At 43.3% G+C, this 22,309-nt stretch overlaps 1 protein-coding gene across 1 annotated transcript; it reads left to right on the top strand.

The window, feature by feature from the left end:
* Positions 1 to 1,608: 1,608 nt before the first annotated feature.
* Positions 1,609 to 21,879, top strand: abcc10 (ATP-binding cassette, sub-family C (CFTR/MRP), member 10). The gene is made up of 23 exons (XM_086294621.1): positions 1,609 to 1,906; positions 2,685 to 2,784; positions 2,965 to 3,178; positions 3,510 to 4,881; positions 4,992 to 5,219; positions 7,613 to 7,769; positions 9,787 to 9,932; positions 10,147 to 10,226; positions 10,522 to 10,693; positions 10,831 to 10,929; positions 11,245 to 11,434; positions 12,501 to 12,578; positions 12,787 to 12,975; positions 13,290 to 13,428; positions 13,818 to 14,010; positions 14,412 to 14,755; positions 14,964 to 15,133; positions 15,225 to 15,385; positions 15,881 to 16,134; positions 16,295 to 16,440; positions 19,228 to 19,325; positions 19,790 to 19,902; positions 20,037 to 21,879. The coding sequence occupies exons 3-23, from the start codon at positions 3,003 to 3,005 to the stop codon at positions 20,170 to 20,172; spliced, it is 4,641 nt and encodes a 1,546-aa protein (XP_086150747.1). The 5' UTR covers positions 1,609 to 1,906; positions 2,685 to 2,784; positions 2,965 to 3,002; the 3' UTR covers positions 20,173 to 21,879.
* Positions 21,880 to 22,309: the final 430 nt, after the last annotated feature.

The following is a 22,309-nucleotide window of genomic DNA, read 5'->3' as shown; positions in this document are numbered from 1 at the left end:
CTTATCAACTGCGTCACTCTTTTTAACTTTCATTTTGGGACTAATAATAGATTAATTATATTTATACTTAATGTGATTATTGTTTGTCAGGAATAGAAGGATAATCGTGGTCTTTGTGTAAATAAATCACAACCAAGCACATATTTTTTTATGCCTGGTAGGCTGTAACAGCCTTATTTGGATAATTAAGCCTTATAGAAGCATCATTACTGATTTTAGTGCCATAACAATTTTTAAAAAAATTATTTTTATTTTTTTTTTATTTTTATTTTTTTCTTTTAAATGACATCAGAAACAGCAGTATGCGACATTTACGTGATGGCAGAGCTTCAGTTCATCCTTTGTCATTTTTTTTTTTTTTTTTTTTAATAAATAGGACAGGGGGAATGAATGAGAGAAAGAGGGGGAGAGAAAGAAAGAAAACCAAAGGGGAGAAGGGGGGGGGGAAGAGAGAGAAAAAAACAAAGAACTCCTGGGTCACCTGTATGGAGAAAAAAAACAAACAAACAAAAAAAACAGAGGAGACAGCAAACAACAAAGAGCAACATAATAATAGAGAAAACAAAGCACCATTACAATAAACTAGCTAGTCATAGATATCAATATTTACTAAATAATAAACGATATTGTGCAGCACGCAAGATAGACAGCGCACAGTGTGCTTTGAGGTAGCAGCCAAGAAAGCTTTAGTCCACGTCTGTGAATACCCATGTGTGCATACCTGTGTGGATCAGCATGCTTGCATTCCAAAGGTTTCTCCATGTAATGATCTGCTAGGGAGTGTGGGGGGGCCACAGCCCCGTCTTCCAGGGTGTGAAGCGGGTATGGAGGAGATCAAAACTCCAGACATCCAGAGGCCCCCAGAACACAAGAGACCATGGAAGACCAACAGAGGGGCAGCCGCACCACTGTCCCAGAAAGAGCTGAGGAGAGTCCCAGATGAGGGCTCGCCCAGCAGCCGCGGAGCAGAAGTCAGGGGGAGTTGCAGTGACGCGCCCGTGAGCTCCGCCGGCCCCCAGCTGTGCCTGAGTGACCGAGCCCCAGGCCGAGAGGCCGGGGGCACCCCACCTCCAAAGGGGCCCGAGCGAGCCCCAGGCCCCGACAAGCGGCCGCCAAGGAGTGAGCCGGTGTGTACCCGGACGCCCACCCCCAGACACAAAGAACCACCAACACACCGACACCTGAGGGAGTCCGCCACCGGCAGGGGAAGTGGTGGTGGGTGGAGATAGGCCTCCAAACCTTGGAGGGCCTACTGATTTTAGTGCCATAACAATTTTTAAAAAAATAATTTTTAAAGAAATTCTATATCATAACATGAGAACACTCTACTAATGGTCAAGTCAAATAAGTTTATACACAGATTTCTCAAGGTTGATCTATATTTCTGTTTTGAAAAAAACATTTAATGACTTTGAAATCCGGGTTTGTTGTTGCTCCCATGAGTTTTTGAATTATTGTTAATATTATTTTATTATTAGTCATCATCATCAGTTTTATTATTAGTAGTAGCAGTAATAGTAGAATTAGTATCAGCATTTATTTGTACTGTGTTTTTTTTCATCGAGCATTTATTTTGAAAAGCTCTTTGTACTCGTCATCAGCAATCAACAGATCCATTTCCTGTTAGCTAGATGAAAGCCGGTAACATTTAAAGTCCTGTGGTCTAAATGCTCTTAAATTAGTTGTATGTCGACTTGTATTTATAGTTGGTCTAGCTCGCTAAAGTTTCTATTTACATAGTGCATGCGGTAACATCAAAAAACTTAATAGCGTAATATTCCGTTACCTAAGCTAGTTTGCTAGCCTAATTTGTTTACATTAGTGTGAGGGTGTTTCAGTCAGGAAGACCGGATAAATGTGCCTGTCTGTCGTTCCATGTTTCTTTTTGCTTCGTCACTCCTTAAAGGTTAGTGCTGTGAATGTTGGAGCAACAACACCTAAAAAATTGCAACAAATTGTATGTTAACGTTTTTTAATCCAGAGTTGTTAACTTGCCCCTTAAACTTCTTGAAGGGCTCACACACAACAGAGACTGTACTATAACAACAGGTCTTTCACGAAAGGTTTATTTGGTAAACAATCTGGTAAACAAGGAAACACGAATGTTACAGAAAACATTAAAGCCTTACATTTTCTTTGCAGTTAGGTGCATAAATGAACCGCTAATGAGTCTAGATGATTCTGTCACAGGCATAAAATACATAGTTATGGAAAGAGTCTAGCTGCATTTTATATCCTTAATGTAACTGTGTACTTGGATTTGAACATTTCAGAATGAAATATGAAAAGTTCTTGATCAAGCTAAGGATGACCATAGCTTGTATTTCAAAATAACACAAATTTCCATAAATTTCCACAACCTTAAAAAAAACCCTGAAATAGATAAGAGGCTAAAAAAATAGATGGATGCCCCTTTTTTTTCTTGCAATAAAATTAATCATACAGGACTATTGCCTAAACTATAATCCGGTTATTTATTATACTGTTTTTATACTGCCATTTTTCAAACTTTGGCTTTGGGAAAATATGTTCACTTTCATTAGGCGTGCACAGATTACAAAATTCAGGGACATAGCTGTGTTTAAAATTTAGCTGATAGCTGCTGTTAGTACATTAGTTCTTGTTTATTTTGTAGTTTTATCACCTTTTCATTACTGAAATTATCTGTACTGTCTTCAACCCAGGGATTTATGAATAAATATGTGAATTATTGAACCTGGATCTCAGAAAAATGGACTGCAGAATTGACGGGACATAACAGATGATCAGTGGCCTCTGCCAATGGTAAAATGTTGTCTTATTTACTGATAGGAAGATGATGATAGTGCCAACAAATTGTTGTATTCTTCTTCTTTTTTAAAAAATAATGTTTTCTAGAATAATAACTACCCTGTGGGTTTTCTTTGAAACACCCTTGTTACCTTTTTTAAAAGTTGATAAATAATATTATTTTTTCCTCTACAGATAATTTTTAGAATGACAGCAGTCAAGTAGGAAGAAGGATGAATGACTTTGGGCCAACAGACCTGATTGCAGGCCTCTGTCATACAGATGAAGAGGATCCTCTTCCTCTGTGGCAGAATGAATGCATCAGCCCCTGTTTTAACCAGCTCATCCTTGGTGTCTTGCCCCATGCTGGGATGGCCATTTTCAGTGCCTGCTACCTCAGCATGTCAAGGTAGGTCATGCATTGATACCAGGTCCTTATCAACAACACTTTTCCAATCTTGCAATTTTATTAGCGGATAATGAAGTTGTAGTTACAAAAAAACATGCATATCAATCCTTGCAGTGGATTTTCTGATGAAGTATGTTTTACTTTAATGTAACAACAATTCTTTAAAAACAAGCAACTCCCCCCCATCTTTTTTGGAGTCTTCTCTGAGTTGTCCAGTTTTTGGCTAAATTCAAAATGCGCAGCTTAATCATCGAATGGGGCACCCTATAAAACTAATGCCGATGATTCTAAAAATTGTGTCTATATTTTCACATTTTTGTTTGCTTTGCAGATGCAGCCACCTCCAGACGTCTCCCCCGTGTGGCTGGACACTCAGGCTCGTGTCAGCTCTGCTGGCTGCCTTACTCTACACTGCAGATGTCATCCTGGTGAGTGTCCTCCAGCAGGGAGACATGTACCTGGACATCCTAGCTGGCAGCTGTGCAATCCTGGCCTGGCTGGTCCACTTCAGTGTCATAACAGTGCTCCAGAGGACTGTTTTTAAGAGAACCAGAGGACCAACACTGCTGCTTCTCCTGGTGCTTCTGTTACTCCCCAACCTTGTCATCAACTTGATAATTTACTCTAACAACAAGGAATATTTAAACCCAGCTGAACCTCTTAAACTGGCCCGATTTGTTCTTGCCTCAGTACGGACATTTCTTTTTCTCATTTACCTCCTGGCATTTGCTTTCCCCTGCATCAGTGATGCTGGGTACACTTTGTATATTAACGATGTTGATGGCTCTCCGCTCATCCCAGAGAACACCCAGCTGGAGACTGGGGAGATTGTGGCTGAGGATGGGAGTGACTGCCTATCTCGACTCTTCTACTTGTGGCTCACCCCTCTCCTCAGGCGAGGGCAGAGATGGGAACTGGACAGACCAGCCGATGTATATCACCTTCCCCAGAAACTTAGAACTAGTGTGATTTGTCGGTATTTTCACCAGTGCTGGGAAGCCTGCTGGCAAGGATCACCAGTCACTTACCAAGAGGATCAATGGCCCACACCAGTCAGCACAAACCTCCCAAGTGGCAGCTGGAGTTTACACAACCAGGACCAACCACTGGAGCTGGAAGGTGATGTAAGATTGCTGAAGGTGCTACACAAGGCGTTTGGGAAGTGGTATTACATCCTTGGTCTGCTGAAGGTGACAGTCAACATATTGAGCTTTGCAGGTCCACTGCTCCTCAGTAGTCTTGTGAATTTTATGGAGGATAAAGGTGCCCCAGTCAGCAGGGGTGTCTGGTGTGCCTTGGGGCTCTTTGCTACCACCCTGCTGTGCTCTGTTCTACGAAACATCTTTGTCTTCGAGGTCTCCAAGGTGGCGCTGTCAGCACGAGCTGCTCTTGTGACGGCCATCTACAACAAAGCCCTGAGAGTCAGCAGCTGCAGCTTGGCTGGCTTTACTTTAGGAGAGGTGGTGAACTTAATGAGCACAGACACCGACCGTGTGGTTAACTTCTTCCAAAGCTTCCATGAGCTGTGGAGCCTGCCCTTTCAGTTAGCTGTCACCCTTTACTTGCTATATCTGCAGGTGGGTGTAGCTTTCCTTGGAGGACTGTCCGTAGCTTTGCTGCTGGTGCCATTCAACAAGTTCCTTGCTTCCTGCATCCTTAGCAACAATAAAAAGATGCTCATGTGGAAGGATAACCGTGTTAAGGTATGGCATGTTTAAGCTCTTATTACACTGAGTTGATTTATATACTTTTATGAAGCTACCCAGGGAAAAAATCTTGTTGAGATTATTTTTAATTTTGAACTTATTTCCAGTTAATGACAGAGATCCTCTTCGGCATTCGCGTCATCAAGTTCTATAGCTGGGAGCCTCATTTCACACAGAAGGTGGCTGACTGTCGCAAAGAGGAGCTGTCCCACCTTAAGGCTGTCAAATACCTGGATGCATTGTGTGTGTATACCTGGGCTGCTCTACCTGTGGTCATCTCCATCCTGACCTTCGTCACGTATGTGCTGCTTGGACACCAGCTAACGGCAGCAAAGGTAAACTGGCTGCTGTGTTGATGCTGAGTGAGCTTTGTAGAGAATTAGGGAATGTAGGGTTACTGTATAAACATATTTAAAAAAATAACTCTGACAAGAGCAACACCTGAGATGCTGGAGTGGTGAAGGGGTTGAAAAGAGGGGAGCTGCTGAGGCGGGGGGGGGCTGGGAGGAGAAGTTGGCCGTCCGATTGGGGTCTGGAATGTGGGGCCTCCCTGCTGCTGCCGCCGAGCCGGGGCAGTCTGCTTCTCTCCACCCCAGGGAAAAGGGTAACATTACCTGGGTCTTGGTGCAGTTTCCCCCTCCAGGGGCAAGGGTACCTAGACCTGGGGCTTAGAGTATGCTTGGGGAGTGTGATCGTGTGTACAACGTCTCTTTATGTCTGTCTCCACGTTGGTTGAGTGTGGAGTGAGTGCATATGAGAGCATGAGGGTGGGAATGGATGTTTGTATCTGTGTGTGCCTGTATGTCTGTGTCTATATGTCAGGTTGGGTATCAGACGCCACCTCTCCGGGGACATCTCAGGCCCTCCAAGGTTTGGAGGCCTATCTCCCCCCAACACTCCCCCTGCCAGTGGCAGACGCCCTCAGACATGGGCGTCCGGATACCCACCGGCTCACTCCTTGGTGGCTGCTTGTCGTGGTCTCTCGGCCTGGGGCTCGGTCACTCAGGCACGGCTGGCTGCCGGCGGAGCTCACGGGCACGTCACTGCAACCCCCCCTGGCTTCTGCTCCGCGGCTGCTGAGTGAGCCCTCATCTGGGACTCTCCTCAGCTCTTTCTGGGACAGTGGCGCGGCTGCCCCTCTGTTGGTCTTCCTTGGTCTCTTGTGTTCTGGGGGCCTCTGGATGTCTGGAGTTTTGATCTCCTCCATACCTGCTTCATGCCCTGGAGGACGGGGCTGTGGCTTCCCACATCCTCTAGCACACAGGTGTCGAACTCCAGGCCTCGAGGGCCGGTGTCCTGCAGGTTTTAGATGTGTTGCTGATCCAACACAGCTGATTTAAATGGCTAAATGACCTCCTCAACATGTCTTGAAGTTCTCTAGAGGCCTGCTAATTAACTAATCATTTGATTCAGGTGTGGTGACCCAGGGTGAAATCTAAAACCTGCAGGACACCGGCCCTTGAGGCCTGGAGTTCGACACCCCTGCTCTAGCAGATCATTACACGAAGGAACCTTTTAAATACAAGCGCTTCCATGCTCACAGGTGGGGCATGGACGCACCCCACCGTCCATGCCCCCCGTGTGCTCTCACATACACACGGGTGTGTATGTGAGAGCACACGGGGACTCACACACACAAACTACACCCTTTTTGGCTCCTACCTCAAAGCACACTGTGCGCTGTCGATCTTACGTGCTGCACAATAATGTTTAATATTTAGTATTTACTGTTACATTCCCATAGATCATCGTGATGTTGTTATTATGTTGCTCTTTTTTTCTTTCTTCTGCTTGTTTTCTCTTTTTTCTTTCTTAACAGGTGATTGATATTTGTATTTTTTTGTCTGCTTATTTTGTTGTTTTTTTGTTTTTTGCCCTTTATCCCCGTCCCTCTTCTCCGCTGTTTTTCTTTCCCTCTTTCTTTCTCCCCTTTCTTTTCCCCAGTCAAGTCTGTCCCGTATTTAACAAGTAAAAAAAAAGAAAAACAAAAAGGGCAGCAGCGGAAATGAAATGTCAGAGGGAGAGATGAGAAGGGAGGGTGTGTTTGATGACATGGTACATGCATAAGTACCACAGTTGGAGTTGTCTGCTTGAACCAGCTCACTCCAATGCATCGAAGACCTTCTTCAAACAAAATTTTTCCCCATCTTTTTTCTAATCAGTCATTACAATTGGACAACTTTAGAATAATAATTTGTATTATTTAAGTGCCATAAAAGGTTGAGGTGGATTTTCTGCACAGTGAGCAATAATGTTCAAATGACTAACAACTCATAGCAGTAATAGTTATTTTATTTCAATAGGCACAAGTAAAATCAAGTCAGTTTTATTTGCATATTACACATTGAGCTTCAGGGGATCTATATCCTGCACAGAAAAGTGTTCAGCACGCTTCATGATCAGGATCAGGATTGGATTCGGACCATCAGAAAAATTCCCCAAAATGACAGTCAAGGACAATGGTGAAAAAAAATTGCCACTGAGATAAATATATTAATTTATTAAATAATTCTCAGAATAGAAAAAATGTTTTGTACCTTTTTTGTACCTATATTTCTGTATTCCTAGTAAAAAAGGATATCAGTGGCTTTGAACTTAGAAATTCTTTAAGCTAGTTTTATGCTCTCATGTAAATGATTGTATAAATGCATATATAACAATGGACTATATAACTTGTGATAAGTTTTTAAGAGTGCATTCTTGTAAATGTGATTCTCATCCCATGCAGGTGTTTACCACACTTGCCCTTGTAGGAATGTTGATCATCCCACTCAATGCTTTCCCCTGGGTGCTCAATGGAGTCCTGGAAGCCAAAGTGTCTCTGGAACGAATCCAGCGCTTCTTTAAACTAACCAACCAGAACCTGCAGGCATACTATGCCCTGGGTAGGGTACTGCTTGATTTCCTACTTTGTTTGTGTGGAGGTGTATTTGATTTTGATGTGAAACAGGTCCTCATGCTTTTTTGTTCATTCAAGGAAAAAGCAGTTTTTATGAATGTTTAGAACAGCTTCTGCTCATTAAAGATGAGGTTATTTTCTGCTTTAATCAAGTATTTGTTCGAGTGATTGCATCAAATGCTATTTTTTCAAAGAGTAAAGTTCACAGAAACTAAAGAAAACGTTTTACCCAACTGTACATAGTAGGGATGCACCGATATCGATACTGGTATCGTGGACTGGCAGTGTGGACCGGAACAGCCAACTTTAACTCAGGTTTTGGAAAAGCGGTGAAAAATGTCAAGAGAAAATCCACGGGCAGTTAAAATAACAGAGGCTCTGACTCATTTTATCGCTCTGGATGACCAGCCAATGCCAGTCGTGGAAAACATAGGATTCTTCTCAGCATACTCGAGCTGCGATATGAAATTCCCAGCTGCCCACACATCAGGGAGATAATGGTGCCAAAACTTTCTAAAGAGGTAAAGATATGCAGTGTGTGCGCGATGTCAGTCCTTGGTTTAACGGCACAGTGGACTGATGATCCACGGGCAGATGGGGAGTTCGTTCGTCAATGCCAAATACTTTCGTTATTTTGTTTGTTTGTTTACAATATGGACACTCTGCAACAATTTAAAAGTTTATTTTATTCTCAAACCTAATTTGTATTTATTATATTCCAAACAGAAGTGTTTATTTATTATTCCGAAAACTCGAGACAGTGCCAATAGTTCAGTGATATTTTGTTAAATTACAATGTGGAGACTCTGCAATAATTTAACAGAAGTGCTTATTTTTCACTTGAAATTTTTTTGTGGTCATTTTTATTTTTTTTTTGATCAAGGTCTTTTTATTGAACAAAGAATTGCTTCCAACAACAATTATGGCAAAATTAACAGACAGTTGTGCCCCCACCCCCCCAGAACAGTGTAACTAAAACCCAGCCAGAGAGGAAAGGAGAGACAAAATAACATAAAATAAAATAAAGTTACAGATACAAAGTAAATAATAAAATAAATGAACAACAGCAAGAGAAAAAAAAAAAAAACCCCACTCACACGCACATTAAGCAATAGTATCCGGACTTAATCTTTCAAAGTAAGTAAGAAAAGGTTGCCATGTGTCATAGAACCGCCGAACCGAACCTTTTACAGTGTAGCGGATCTTTTCCAGCTGAGTATAGTACATGACATCCTTAACCCATTGCCCATATACAGGTGGAAGTGGCTCTTTCCATTTCAATAATATCATTCTACGGGCCAAAAGAGTGCAGAAGGCCAGAAGATCAGAGTGTGATTTGGAAAGACTGGCATCACAAGGCGTCACTCCAAAAATAGCTATAAACGGGCAGGGTGCAATTGGAACACCAAATATGTTGGATATGGTTTCAAATATGCTTTTCCAAAAGCTACCCAGTTTTGGACACGCCCAGAACATGTGAAATAGGGAAGCAGGCTCTCGTTTGCACCGGTCACATGTGGGGTCAAACCCATCCTTGATTTTGCTCAGTCTAGTTTTAGACCAATGGAGACGGTGAACAACTTTGAACTGAATCACCACATGTTTAAGGCAAATAGATGATGAAGAAATGCTATTGATTATCTTATCCCAAGTCTCATCTGTAATCCGTTGGCCAAGATCACTTCCCCATCGTTCCCTAAGTGATTGCAATGTGGACAGCCTAAAATTACTCAACAGCTCATGTGGTCATTTTTATTAAGATATTATTTATTATCGGCAGAGAATAAAATAAAACCTGTCTTCCAATTCATTGCATTTGTGTGTGTGTGTGGTAGAAGTATCGGTTTTTGTACTCTGTATCGGCAAGTACTCAGATCCGGTATCGTATCGGTTTGAAAAAAATTGGTAACGTTGCATCCCTAGTACATAGTTCATCAGCCAAACTTGCTTTTCTAAATCTATGTAATCTTTCTCTTGTGCTGAAATACCACATCTGTGCCCAGTGTCTCCAGAAGACAGCCAGACATCTGTCCTTTTGAGCCAGGGATCATTTTCATGGCAGGAACCCAGCAGTCCAAACGAAGAGGAAGAGTCTGGAGGAGCTAAAGGAAGCCTGCAGCTGCACAGTCTCAATTTAAACATAACCAAGGTACAAGCAACTATTGGGATTGTGCTTTAAAACAATCCCAATAGTTGGAAATTCATCGTCTCCTGTCAGTGATATAAGCTCAGTATTCAACACCCTAAAATTGTATATGAATATTTAAATTGCAAAAACGCATTGACACCAAAATGTTTTAACAGTAGGTGTTTGGAGCTGACTTAGTACAGACATGACATCTGCGGTCTTCTGTCTGGCTCAGGGCTCTCTGGTTGTCGTGGTTGGGAAGGTCGGCTGTGGAAAGAGCTCCTTATTGGCTGCTCTGACTGGAGAACTTAATAGGTACACAGCTTATGAAACTTTTATTGAAAATATTATCACTTATGACTTAATTTACATATGAAGAATGTTGTCGAGTCATCAATATTCCCTTTCCCAATATGAAGGTTTGCTTAGGTGATTAATAGGCAGTCAGGGGCTTTATGCTGCTCTAGATGATATTTTTCATCTTAGTTGGAACCAAAAAAGTCAATAAAATCAATAGTGAATCTGGTTTTAGTGTTTTTAAGTGCACTGACACAACCTGGGATTAATAATGTGTGACTAAGGTCTATCCATCTTCCACTTGTCTCTGCAGGCTGACTGGAGTGCTCTATGTTGCAGACAGGGAGGTTGGCTTTGGTTTGGCCTCACAGGAACCGTGGATCCAGCATGCATCAGTACGAGACAACATCTTGTTTGGCAGAGACTACGATGCTGCCTTCTACCAGGCTGTGATCAAGGCCTGCGCCCTCTCAGATGACCTCAATGTACGATTGTGACAATGTTATTGTTTACGTTTCTTCACACTGATTTCACTGTGCTTTGCATGGAGTTTCTGGGATTGTTTAAAATGTTAAATAAATTGGTTTTCAGGGCTTTGGTTGCTCTGTTTCTGCACCTGCAGGTTTTGCCAAATGGTGACAAGACTGAAGTGGGTGAGAACGGAGTGACTCTGAGTGGAGGACAGAAGGCCCGGCTGGCACTTGCTAGAGCTGTTTACATGGTGAGTCTTCAGCACAATCCAGCCATCTGCTTCACACTCTAAGAGGCACAGAGGAGGTTTTACAAAATAAATGAGTCAGGCTGCAGTAAACAAGGATAAATGATATTAGAATTATATTTTTCCTTCTGTTGCACAGATTGATAAAAACTGAAAGCTATCAGGTAAACGTTTAGAGCTTTTAATTTTGTTTGAGGGAACTGCATGTTAACAGTTTCTTGTAACAAATAGTTACAAAGCCATAAAAAGCTGTTTATATGTAATATGCTTGTGTAATGTGATGTTGCCTCCCCTTCCTTTTTTCTGCTTCTCCTGCAGGACAAAGATATCTACCTCCTCGATGATCCACTGGCAGCAGTGGATGCAGATGTGGCTGAACACCTTATGAAGAAATGTATCATGGAGCTCCTCAGAGGGAAGACCAGAATCCTTTGCACACACCGCATAGAGTTTGTGGACAAAGCTGATGTGGTTGTCCTCATGGACAATGGAGCAATCATCAAAACAGGTAGAAACTGAAGTCTGCTTTAAATCTTGGTGACATTTGTATAAATGTAACTTCTAAATGATTTAAAGTCCTTTTAGAAACAAATGTCACAGATCAGCAGCTTAAGTTATTTTGAAGTTTCCATCAGAATGGATGGGGAGAAAGTCATAACTCACAATTGTATTGATCAGTGGGTCATAGAAACTGCATGCAATAGAAGTGGCAGTCAAATACAAAAAATCCCAACAACTTTTGCATTTTTGCTCCAAAATACAGTTCAGAAAAGCATTTTTCATCCAATATTACAATATTACAGCTTTACCACTAACTGCTCATGCCAAATTAAAATCAATGTTCTATATGCACTTAGGCAAAATATAATTGAAAAAAAGTACACATCTCTACATCTGTAGAACAATAACAAGTAGAAAAAGATGTCTGCCTCCACATAGCTGAAGTGTACATTTATCCACAGAATAATGTGATTGGCTAATATGCTTTATACCTAAACTGTTGATTGGCTTTTGGGTAACGAGGTGGGACAACCGCCATCTTTAGCATCTCAGACTTTGATTTTTATTTGTAATTCTTAGAGTGCCATGTTGTCTTGTATAAGGTGTCCATATGCCAAGTAAAAAAAAAAGAGCGGCTATTGTACAGATACAGGACATTTATTAAAAGGCGTCATGGCTTTTTTGTTTTGTCTAGTTGTTTATATTGAGCTCACTTTATTCGTTTAGCATTACATGCAAGAAGAGCATCAACTTGTAAGTGGCTCAGGGAGTTGGGAAGCGCATCTGTAACCGGAAGGTCGCTGGTTCGATCCCCGGGCTCTCTGTCCTGGTCGTTGTGTCCTTGTGCAAGACACTTTACCCTACCACCTACTGGTGTTGGCCAGCTTCTGTCAGTCTGCCCCAGGGCAGCTGTGGCTACAACTGTAGCTGCCTCCACCAGTGTGTGAATGAATAGTGGCATAAAGCGCTTTGGGTGCCTTGAAAAGCGCTGTATAAAATCCAATCCATTATTATTATTATAAGGTGGAACATCTGTGGAATAAAAAGCCTTTCTATTCTTCTGTGTTAAACAGGGACACCAGCAGAAGTCCTTCCTTTGGTGGACGCAGTCCAGAAAAAGCAGAAGAACAACCGCAACACAAAAGAGAAAGGTGTGTTCACCTCACATTATGACAAACAAAAACTCAGGTGTTAAAACAGTGGCGCATGTATAATCTCTTGCAAGTCCAGAGTTCCCATTGTTGTCATCTTCTTCTTCAATAGCAATATCTCAACAAAATCTCAACAAATCCAAAATTCAGCTCTTCTTTCTGGGACTCTTATAATCCTTTTGGTTTGGCCCCTGTTGATTGTGAGCAGATGGCGTGGAGCAGGTTGAAGGGGAAATGAGTTCATTGCCTGAGCTACATGTGGATAATGATCCTGACCTCTCGGGGGCAGAGCAGAAACAGGTGGGCAGGCTGGCATGGAGAGTTTACCAGACCTACTGGGCCGCTGTGGGTGGAGTACTGGCCTCCTGCGTCTTAGTCTCTCTGCTCCTCATGCAAGGTTTGGAATGCTTTTTATGATCTTTGTACACTGGGGACGCTTAGCAATTTTTTCAGAAACATCACCTCCAAGATTGTCTCTCTGTGGTCAACATTTTTTCATCTTTTAAAGATGAGAATTATTTTTTAATTTTACTGCCAAAATTACAAAATAAGTCCAGGCGACCTGTATGATACTTGGGCGATATAGGATTATTGTTTAAAGCAGGCTTCAGGGTATTTTGTCCCCAAAAGAAAAAATAATTACTGTCTTCTGGCTTTAAATTCATTTCTAATTTAATAAGAACTTTGTGTGTGTGTTTGTGTGTAAATCAGCATCTAAAAATGTGTCTGACTGGTGGCTGTCCTACTGGATCTCTGAGCTAAAACACAATGGTTCCACTGGGAATAATGATTCTTCGTTACCTGCCTTCAGCTCACCTCATCTGCTGCTTTTCTCACCTGGAAGGCTCATGTGAGTTGACCAATTGGCAACATTTTGAAAAAGATTCTGTGAATGGTAACACAACCAAGATGCCTTTCTATCATTGTTCCAGAATAAACTTTAAAACACAAAATTTGTAACCAATTTTAAAAGAGCACATGCTATAATAACAACATGCAGTTCAGCCGTGAGATAATGATGATTTCTTTTAAAATTTCATTTATATATTATTTTTAAAAGGTACAGATGTAAAGACTTTGCCATTACATTTTCTATTATTATGTTAAACACAAAGTTTATCTTTTATTTTGAAGAATGAAAATAAAAACTGCTTTTAGTACTGTGATTTAAACTTTGACTTCTTCCTGTCTTACTTCAGTCTTTTGACTAAAATCAGATATTCACCTCTACCCATCCAGATCTTCAGTGCCCTCTGACTACATGTTCCTCTCGAACGACATCGATGCAGATGTTAAGTTTTACCTGACGGTCTACGGCTCCATTGCTGTGGCCAACACCGTGTTCACCGCGCTCCGTGCCTTCCTCTTTGCCTATGGAGTAATGTGTGCCGCTTCTGCCATCCACAACAGACTTCTGAATCAAGTCTTTAAGGTATGTCAGCAGTCAGCATAGCAGATTGAGTGCTTTTCATGTCTGGCAAAAATAGCTAAAGGTTGGAGAAACAGGGTGGTGACTGAAGGGTTAGCAGTGTGAGACATCAGACGAGCTGAGTAGATGTTCATTAACAGGAAGAGGTATGCTCACACTGCCTATGTTATCTACTTAATGCCAATCCTTCTGATGTGCTAGGTAGTTTTAAATACATAGAGTAAAAATCCTTATTATATTACTACAGATCACAATTGCATCTGCAATTGTTATAGTTCACAAGATTCATTAAAGAAAAATGCAAATGCATAATGAGAGAGGAAAACACTTTAAGTGTGAGTGACATGAGTAATTCCCACTTAGCAAAAAATATTAAAAAATGTCTTGTTTGCGTGTCCATCCAGACCACTATGGCGTTCTTCGATACCACTCCTTTGGGCCGAATTCTCAACCGTTTTTCCTCAGACTTGTACAGCGTGGACGACAGCCTGCCGTTTGTCTTGAACATCTTACTGGCCAACATTTTTGGCTTGCTCGGCATGCTGGTGGTGATAAGTTACGGCCTGCCCTGGGTCCTGGTGGCCCTGCTTCCCCTGGGTCTGCTGTACTACCGCACACAGCACTTCTATAGACACACATCTCGAGAGCTGAAGCGCCTCTGCAGCCTCACTCTGTCACCAATCTACTCGCATTTTTCAGAGACACTGACTGGACTGGGAACGATCCGGGCCAGTGGCAACTCTGCCAGGTGAGTGACACGGAAACAGAGTTTTCAGTGATTAGATAAATGTATGTGAAAATAAGTAATAGTTGTTAACTTTATCTTGCACAGGACATAAAATTAATTTAAATTCTCTTGAACATAGGTGACAGGAAGTGTTAATATTAATAAAATATATTAGGTATAGGGACTAAAGAAACAGCTAAACCGCAGGGACATTTTTCTGCTGTTTCAGGTTTGAGGAGGAGAACGCCAGGCGTTTGGAGCAGAACCAACGCTGTTTGTTTCTTAGCTACGCTGCAGGGCAGTGGCTGGACATCCGTCTGCAGCTGATTGGTATCGCTGTGGTGACAGGCCTTGGGGTGATAGCTGTTGTTCAGCACCAGCTTAATTCTGTTGATCCAGGTAAGACAGCAGAAGAATTTGCAGGCTGTGCGTGTTTAATGACCGTAGGAGCCATTGAGTAAGACTGTGTGTGTGCCGGTTTTCCTATCAGGTCTGGTGGGTCTGTCCCTGTCCTACGCTTTGTCTATCACACAGCTGCTATCTGGCCTCATATTCAGCTTCACGCAGACTGAAATGCAGCTGGTGAGCGTGGAACGAACAGAGGAATATTCCACTGGACTGCCCATTGAACCACAGCATCAGAATACAGAGGTCGGGTGCACTGGATATTGATATTAACATAACAACAGTGGGTTACACTAAAGCTTTATCAGAGCTCCTGGCTTTACCTCACAGCTGTCTTCACAGAATGTATCTTACTTTTTAGTCCAAACCTGAAAGTCAGAGGAAAAGATCACGAGACACAATTTACATATATATTAATATATATATTAATAACATATATAAACATTTGTACACCTATTTACATATTTAAATAAAGATGGACGTGGCATCTTTTTTTTGTCAATTGAAACAAAAGCCAACACAAAGTACTTTAACATGTATATTTTTCTATTGCCCAGCAGAGGGCAGTCTCTCTGCTTTAAAAAAATATGGGTTGTTGTAAAGAAATCTATGGAAAACGGCCCTTCTTTTTTATGATACCATAAATCAAGTGTCGTTTCTAACGTGTTTATGGACTCAGTCACACGTTTTAAATTTCTTGGAGTACTATTTGCATTTTACCCTCTCTGTTTCTGACCTCAGCTGTCCCCCTCATGGCCTGAGCACGGTTGTTTGGAGTTTCGGAATGTGGCTTTGACCTACAGGGATGGTCTGCCTAATGCCCTGGATGGAGTGAGCCTCATGGTGCGACCTGGAGAGAAAATAGGCATTGTGGGACGTACAGGATCTGGCAAGTCCACGATATTCTTGGCCCTGTTTCGGATGGTGGAGCTCAGCCAGGGTCAGATTCTCCTGGATCAGCTGGATATCACCACTGTGGGTCTAGTTCAACTCAGGTACATTTGAATTGAGTTGTTTATTGGTATTGGATAAGAGTTACACGAAAACTGTGCTCTAACGCATTTTAGAAGATAAATTACTAACATAATGTACTTTATAATATAATAAAATCAGTGGGAGACAAGTTGACTTATGTGCTGTTGTTGCCCTCTGCAGGTCCAGGTTGGCCATTATTCCTCAGGACCCCTTCCTTTTCAGTGGCACAGTCAGAGAGAATCTGGACCCCTGTGGGCGACACTTGGAGCCGGAGCTGCTGGACGTCCTGGAGCAGTGCCACCTCAGCACTGTGGTCAGCAGAATGGGTGAGAGTTATTTACAAAAGTGTGTTTGACCCAGTGATTTAACAGAGAGCAGGGGGGCTGGGGGGCTCTTCAACTGGTGGGGGAGATTGTCACATCTTGCAGGAGCTTTCCTCTCTTCAGGAACTCTCTGCAGGAAGGGGAGATACAGGAGAGGTGGAGGAAGATCTCAGCCTGGGTGTTTATTGTCTTATGTAGTCTGGAAGATGAGTGGATGGTGGGGTGGGTGCAGTTTTCTCTGTGGTGGGGTTGGGTGGACTGTCCCGGGCTCTGTGGGGCCGGGAGGCGCTGCTGCGCTGGGCCCCGGTCTGGATGGGCCTGGGCCCCCTTTCCCTGGCGGGTCGCGGAGTATGGGGGTGCCTACTGGGGTCAGCGGGGGAGCTGGCCCCAGGGAGGGGTCACTTGCCCCTCCCTTCCTTCCCTCCCCATCTCCAGCTGCCTCCCTCTTCCCGCTCCACCACAACCACCCACACATGCAGGGCCTTGGAGTGGGGGTATGTCACCAGGGTGCAGAGGAGGCAACCCCCCCCCTTTCTGGCTGCCTGTACCTCAATTTTATCCCACAACTTAGACATTCACATTACTCACTATAGGATCTTGGGGGTGGGCACGATACACGGAATCCAAAGTACCATCAGGGTGTACGTCTCACCCCTGGCGTCGTTGCCCACCTCTCAATTTTAAATACACGTAGTCATTGAGGGCTAGCAGGAGGGGCTATGCGCTTACCTGCTGCTCTCTGGCAGGTAGCTCCATGCCCTCCTGGGTTTTAAATGCACCTTAGAACACACATGCATCAACACTACAATGAGCGGGTGGAGGGAGGTTTGGAGTCTTCTCTCACCCCCATTCTCTGCGACCTGCTGGAGCGGGGGGGCTAGGACTAGGAGGAGGAGTTGGCCGTCCGACTGCGGTCTGGAGTGTGGGGCCTCCCTGCTGCTACGGAGTCGGGGCGGTCTGCCTCCCCCCACCGCAGGGAAAAGGGTAACACCACCTGGGTCTTGGTGCAGTTCCCCCCTCCAGGGGCGGGGGCACCTAGACCCGGTTCGTAGAGTACGCTTGGGGAGTGTGATCGTGTGTACAGCGTCTCTTTATGTCTGTCTCCACGTTGGTTGAGTGTGGAGTAAGTGCATATGAGAGCATGAGGGTGGGAATGGATGTTTGTATCTGTGTGTGCCTGTATGTCTGTGTCTATATGTCAGGTTGGGTATCAGACGCCACCTCTCTGGGGACATCTCAGGCCCTCCAAGGTTTGGAGGCCTATCTCCCCCTACCACCACTTCCCCTGCCAGTGGCGGACTCCCTCAGACATCGGTGCGTTGGTGGTTCTTTGTGTCCGGGGATGGGCGTCCAGGTACACACCGGCTCACTCCTTGGCGGCCGCTTATCGGGGCCTGGAGCCTGGGGCTCGCTCGGGCCACTTCGGAGGTGGGGTGCCCCCGGCCTCTCGGCCTGGGGCTCGGTCACTCAGGCGCAGCTGGCTGCCGGCGGTGCTCACGGGCGCGTCACTGCAACCCCCCTGGCTTCTGCTCCGCGGCTGCTGAGTGAGCCCTCATCTGGGACTCTCCTCAGCTCTTTCTGGGACAGTGGCGCAGCTGCCCCTCTGTTGGTCTTCCTTGGTCTCTTGTGTTCTGGGGGCCTCTGGATGTCTGGAGTTTTGATCTCCTCCATACCTGCTTCATGCCCTGGAGGACGGGGCTGTGGCCCCCCCACACCCTCTAGCAGATCATTACATGAAGGAACCTTTAAAAAAAACAAGCGCGTCCATGCTCACAGGTGTACACACGGGTGATCACACCCACAAACTACACCCTTTTTGGCTCCTACCTCAAAGCACACTGTGTTCTGTTGATCTTATGTGCTGCACAATAATGTTTAACATTTAGTATTTACTGTCATATTCCCATATATCATTGTGATGTTGTTTATTCTATTACTCTTGTTCTCTTCTGCTTGTTTTCTTTTTTCTTTCTCAGCAGGTGATCCAGGTGATCGATATATGCATTTTTTTTCTCTGCCCGTTCTGTTGGTTTGTGTTTTTTGCCCTTCTCCCCCGTCCCTCTTCTCAGCTGTTTCTCTTTCCCTCTTTCTTTCTCCCCTTCTTTCCCCCAGTCAAGTCTGTCCCGTATTCAGCAAGTGAAAATAAAATAAACAATAAAAGGTGAATCAAATGGACCATTACGGCAAGGCTGGGATGGTCAGTTTGGTAAAGTAAATCCGTTGGGCATCTTTCTTTGCCTTTAGACAACAATTCTGATGCAAAAGAGCCAAACGGGACAGGCAAAAAAACCAACACAAAACAGAGAGCAGAAGAATTGCAGTGTTTTGTCTTTTTTGTTACAAAGGTGTGTCTGCTTGGCACCTTTGATGTCACCCTTTTCCATTCCTGTCTGCTCACATGACTGTCTGCTTCAGTTACAAAATGGTTCTTACCTACTTGCACTGGGAAAATGGTTCTTGAGTCAACACGCTGGATGATCGAAAGTATTTTTTTGTACCACAGAATAAATCTAAGGATCCACTGACCAACGGCTGGCAAACATACTTTGATAACTGATGACTGTGTTTCAGAACCTAACATTATTATCTTTGAGTTCTCTTTCCTCCTCTGTTATCTTTGTATTAATCCTGTTTACTTTATGGGCCATTTATCATAAAAGCCTAAAATAAAGGTTCAAATTTGCATGAAATGGAGCTGCTACTACATGAAGATCATCAACATGAAGATGTAGATGATGACAGATTCATGCTGCCTCTCATGCCTTTTGTGTGTGTTTTCGTGAATATCAGGTGGTCTGGATGCTGAGGTGGGAGAAAGAGGAAGAGTCTTCTCTGCAGGACAGAAGCAGCTGCTGTGTTTGGCCAGAGCTCTGTTGACGCAAGCCAAGGTGAGTTTTGCAGCTTTACCATTACACTGTACCGACAACACACGTCGTCTCCGACCACTGTCAGAGACGGTAAATTTCCTCTCGAGTGACTGACACTGATGGTGAGAGGGTGCAACAGAATTACAATAAAGGGTGAAAAATAGTCTGTGGCTTTCTCTGTGACATCAGTGACAGTATGAGGCTGTAAACAAAGAACAAACTGTACAGGTTTGATTAGCTCTAATTATGTGACACGCCTTCGCCTGTTCACAAGGAAGTAGGTTGTAAGACTCTGCGTACAGGAGAAGGTATTTGCAAAAGCTTTGTGAATGTTATGCTTCTACATTACTGCAAAGAAGACCGACTAACTTTGTATTTCCAGACATTTATTTATTTATATTTACTGAGAACAAAATATTTTAGCGTGATTGCTCAAACAAATAAAGCAAAACATTTTTCCAATCAATGTTTTTGTTGTCATTTAGGTCCTGTGTATTGATGAAGCCACTGCCAGCGTGGATCATAAGACAGACAAACTCCTGCAGCAGACCATTAGAGAGAAGTTTCAGGACAAGACTGTGCTCACTATTGCCCACAGGTGACTGCATGTGTTCATGTCCTGCACTAAAGCACATTTCAGAATGTTATTTTACAACTGTAGTCTAAAACTTCCTGCTTTTTATTTTCTGAATGAAACACCTTTTTGTGTTTTGTGTGCCTGTCTCACATTAGGATCAACACCATCATGGACTGTGACCGTGTGCTAGTGATGCATGCTGGGAAGGTGGTGGAGTTTGACAGTCCCGTGTCTCTCTGCCAAGCTGATAACTCCATCTTTCACAGACTGGCGGGTGATCAGGGACAGTGAGATGATCAGACACATTTACAGACAACTTGCTGCTTTGAGTTGATGTAGAGAAGAGTTGCAGACTTTGAGCAAAAACTCATTAGGAACGGACAGCTTGGCCTCAAAAGCGAGGCTGTTTGGAAATGTGATTATTCTAATGCATAAACAGCATTCATTGAATTTATGCCATATTCTTGAATCAAGACAACTAAACAGCCCTCCCCCAACTCTTCCAGTGGTCACCAAGGAGTTCACTGGCCACTTGAGAAACATAATGTCTCTAGCATGTTCTGGGTCTGCCCTTAAGTCTCCTCAATCAGGAAGTACCCAAGACCACCTCAACTGGCTCCTTTAGATGTGCTGAAGTAGCAGCTCCACTCCAATCCATCCTCACTTTATCAGCTCAGCTCAGATATCCTTCTGCTGCTTGTATCTGCCATCTTTTTCAGACCACATCACTGGAGACAATTCATTAATCCGTCTGTAAATCTTCCGCTCCTTTGTTCATTCACTTAACATCAAGACTTTGATTCTTTAAACTCTGTACTTGGGGCATCAGCTCATTCAGAACCCAGAGGTGGCACTCCATCATTTTTATAGCTGAGAACCATCGTTTCAAGTCTCGGATGTCCAACTTCGGTTTCAAAGTCAGCAGTCGCGAAAATTAAAAAAACAAACAGTAACTTAAAATAAGGGGAATTAGTCAAATCCATTTGGTATAATAGCTGCTACTTTTTACACTTTGTTATTGTTATATTTGAATCCTAATTTAGACAGACAGCCAGAAATGTTCGTCACCATATGTAAATGACTCGTGTAAACTTGTCAGGAGTAATTTTGTGTTTATTCAGAACAACTGCCTGTGTTTGATGAAATAAGACATCATGTCTGCTTGCACTTATGTGAATTATGAACATAAATACCTGGTAAATGGCCTGTATTTATATAGCGCTTTTCTAGTCCCTAAGGACCCCAAAGCGCTTTACATATCCAGTCATCCACCCATTCACGCACACATTCACACACTGGTGATGGCGAGCTACATTGTAGCCACAGCCACCCTGGGGCGCACTGACAGAGGCGAGGCTGCCGAACACTGGCGCCACCGGGCCCTCTGACCACCACCAGTAGGCAACGGGTGAAGTGTCTCGCCCAAGGACACAACGACCGAGACTGTCCAAGCCGGGGCTCGAACCGGCAACCTTCCGATTACAAGGCGAACTCCCAACTCTTGAGCCACGATCGCCCCAGATCTGGCCCTAGATCTGGTCTTACCACAAGCCACTAAACATTGATGTGTTATAACAAAACACCACTCTGTAGAACAGCGGTCCCCAACCCCCGGGCCTCGGACCGGTACCGGTCCGTGAGTCGTTTGGTACCGGGCCGTGAGAGTTGAGGCTCAGGTGTGAAATGTGTGGTTTTCAGGGTTTTATTGGTTTTCAGAGTTATTTTGTTATCGTTTTTATCGTTAACTCAGTTTTCCTGGGTCTTTTCACGCGTGTTATGAATAAATCTTCTTTTTTTCGGTACCAGTACTAGTTTTATTTTGTTGTATTTATCCGCGACACCTTAAAGGCCGGTCCGTGAAAATATTGTCGGGCATAAACCGGTCCGTGGCGCAAAAAAGGTTGGGGACCGCTGCTGTAGAAGAAATGTTGCAGTGGGATTACAGTAGCAATCTGAGTAGAAAAAAATGTCTAAATATATGAAATTATGACTTTATAATCTTGTTTTGGATTCATTTGAAACAAATGATATGTGGAGCATTTTATGAATCATCTTTCAATATATAAAGAGAGTTCAGTCAGTCTTTGAGTGCTTTAGATAAAAAGAGAGACCTGAAAATAAGAAACATTCACAGTTCAACAATACAGAAATGTCTTATTTTTAGAATTTTATTTAAAAAAACATTTTATTGAAAATTTTTTTTTAAATGCTGCAAGACCTGTAAGGGCTATGAGGAATTTTATTTGAATGGTAAATGGTAAATGGCCTGTATTTATATAGTGCTTTACTAGTCCCTAAGGACCCCAAAGCGCTTTACATATCCAGTCATCCACCCATTCACACACACATTCACACACTGAATAGTACCTGATTCTGTATCTGCCAAGTTCAACATGAATATGGAAGGTAAAGTGCTTCATATTTTGTA

Source organism: Aulonocara sp. 'chitande type north' Nkhata Bay, linkage group LG6, assembly GCF_057382095.1.
Source record: "Aulonocara sp. 'chitande type north' Nkhata Bay isolate Kocher_YH1m ecotype deep benthic linkage group LG6, A_spYH_male_GT1.1, whole genome shotgun sequence".
NCBI lineage: Eukaryota > Metazoa > Chordata > Actinopteri > Cichliformes > Cichlidae > Aulonocara > Aulonocara sp. 'chitande type north' Nkhata Bay.
The sequence above is the reverse complement of the archived record's forward strand: the minus strand, read 5'-3'. Positions and strand labels throughout refer to the sequence as shown.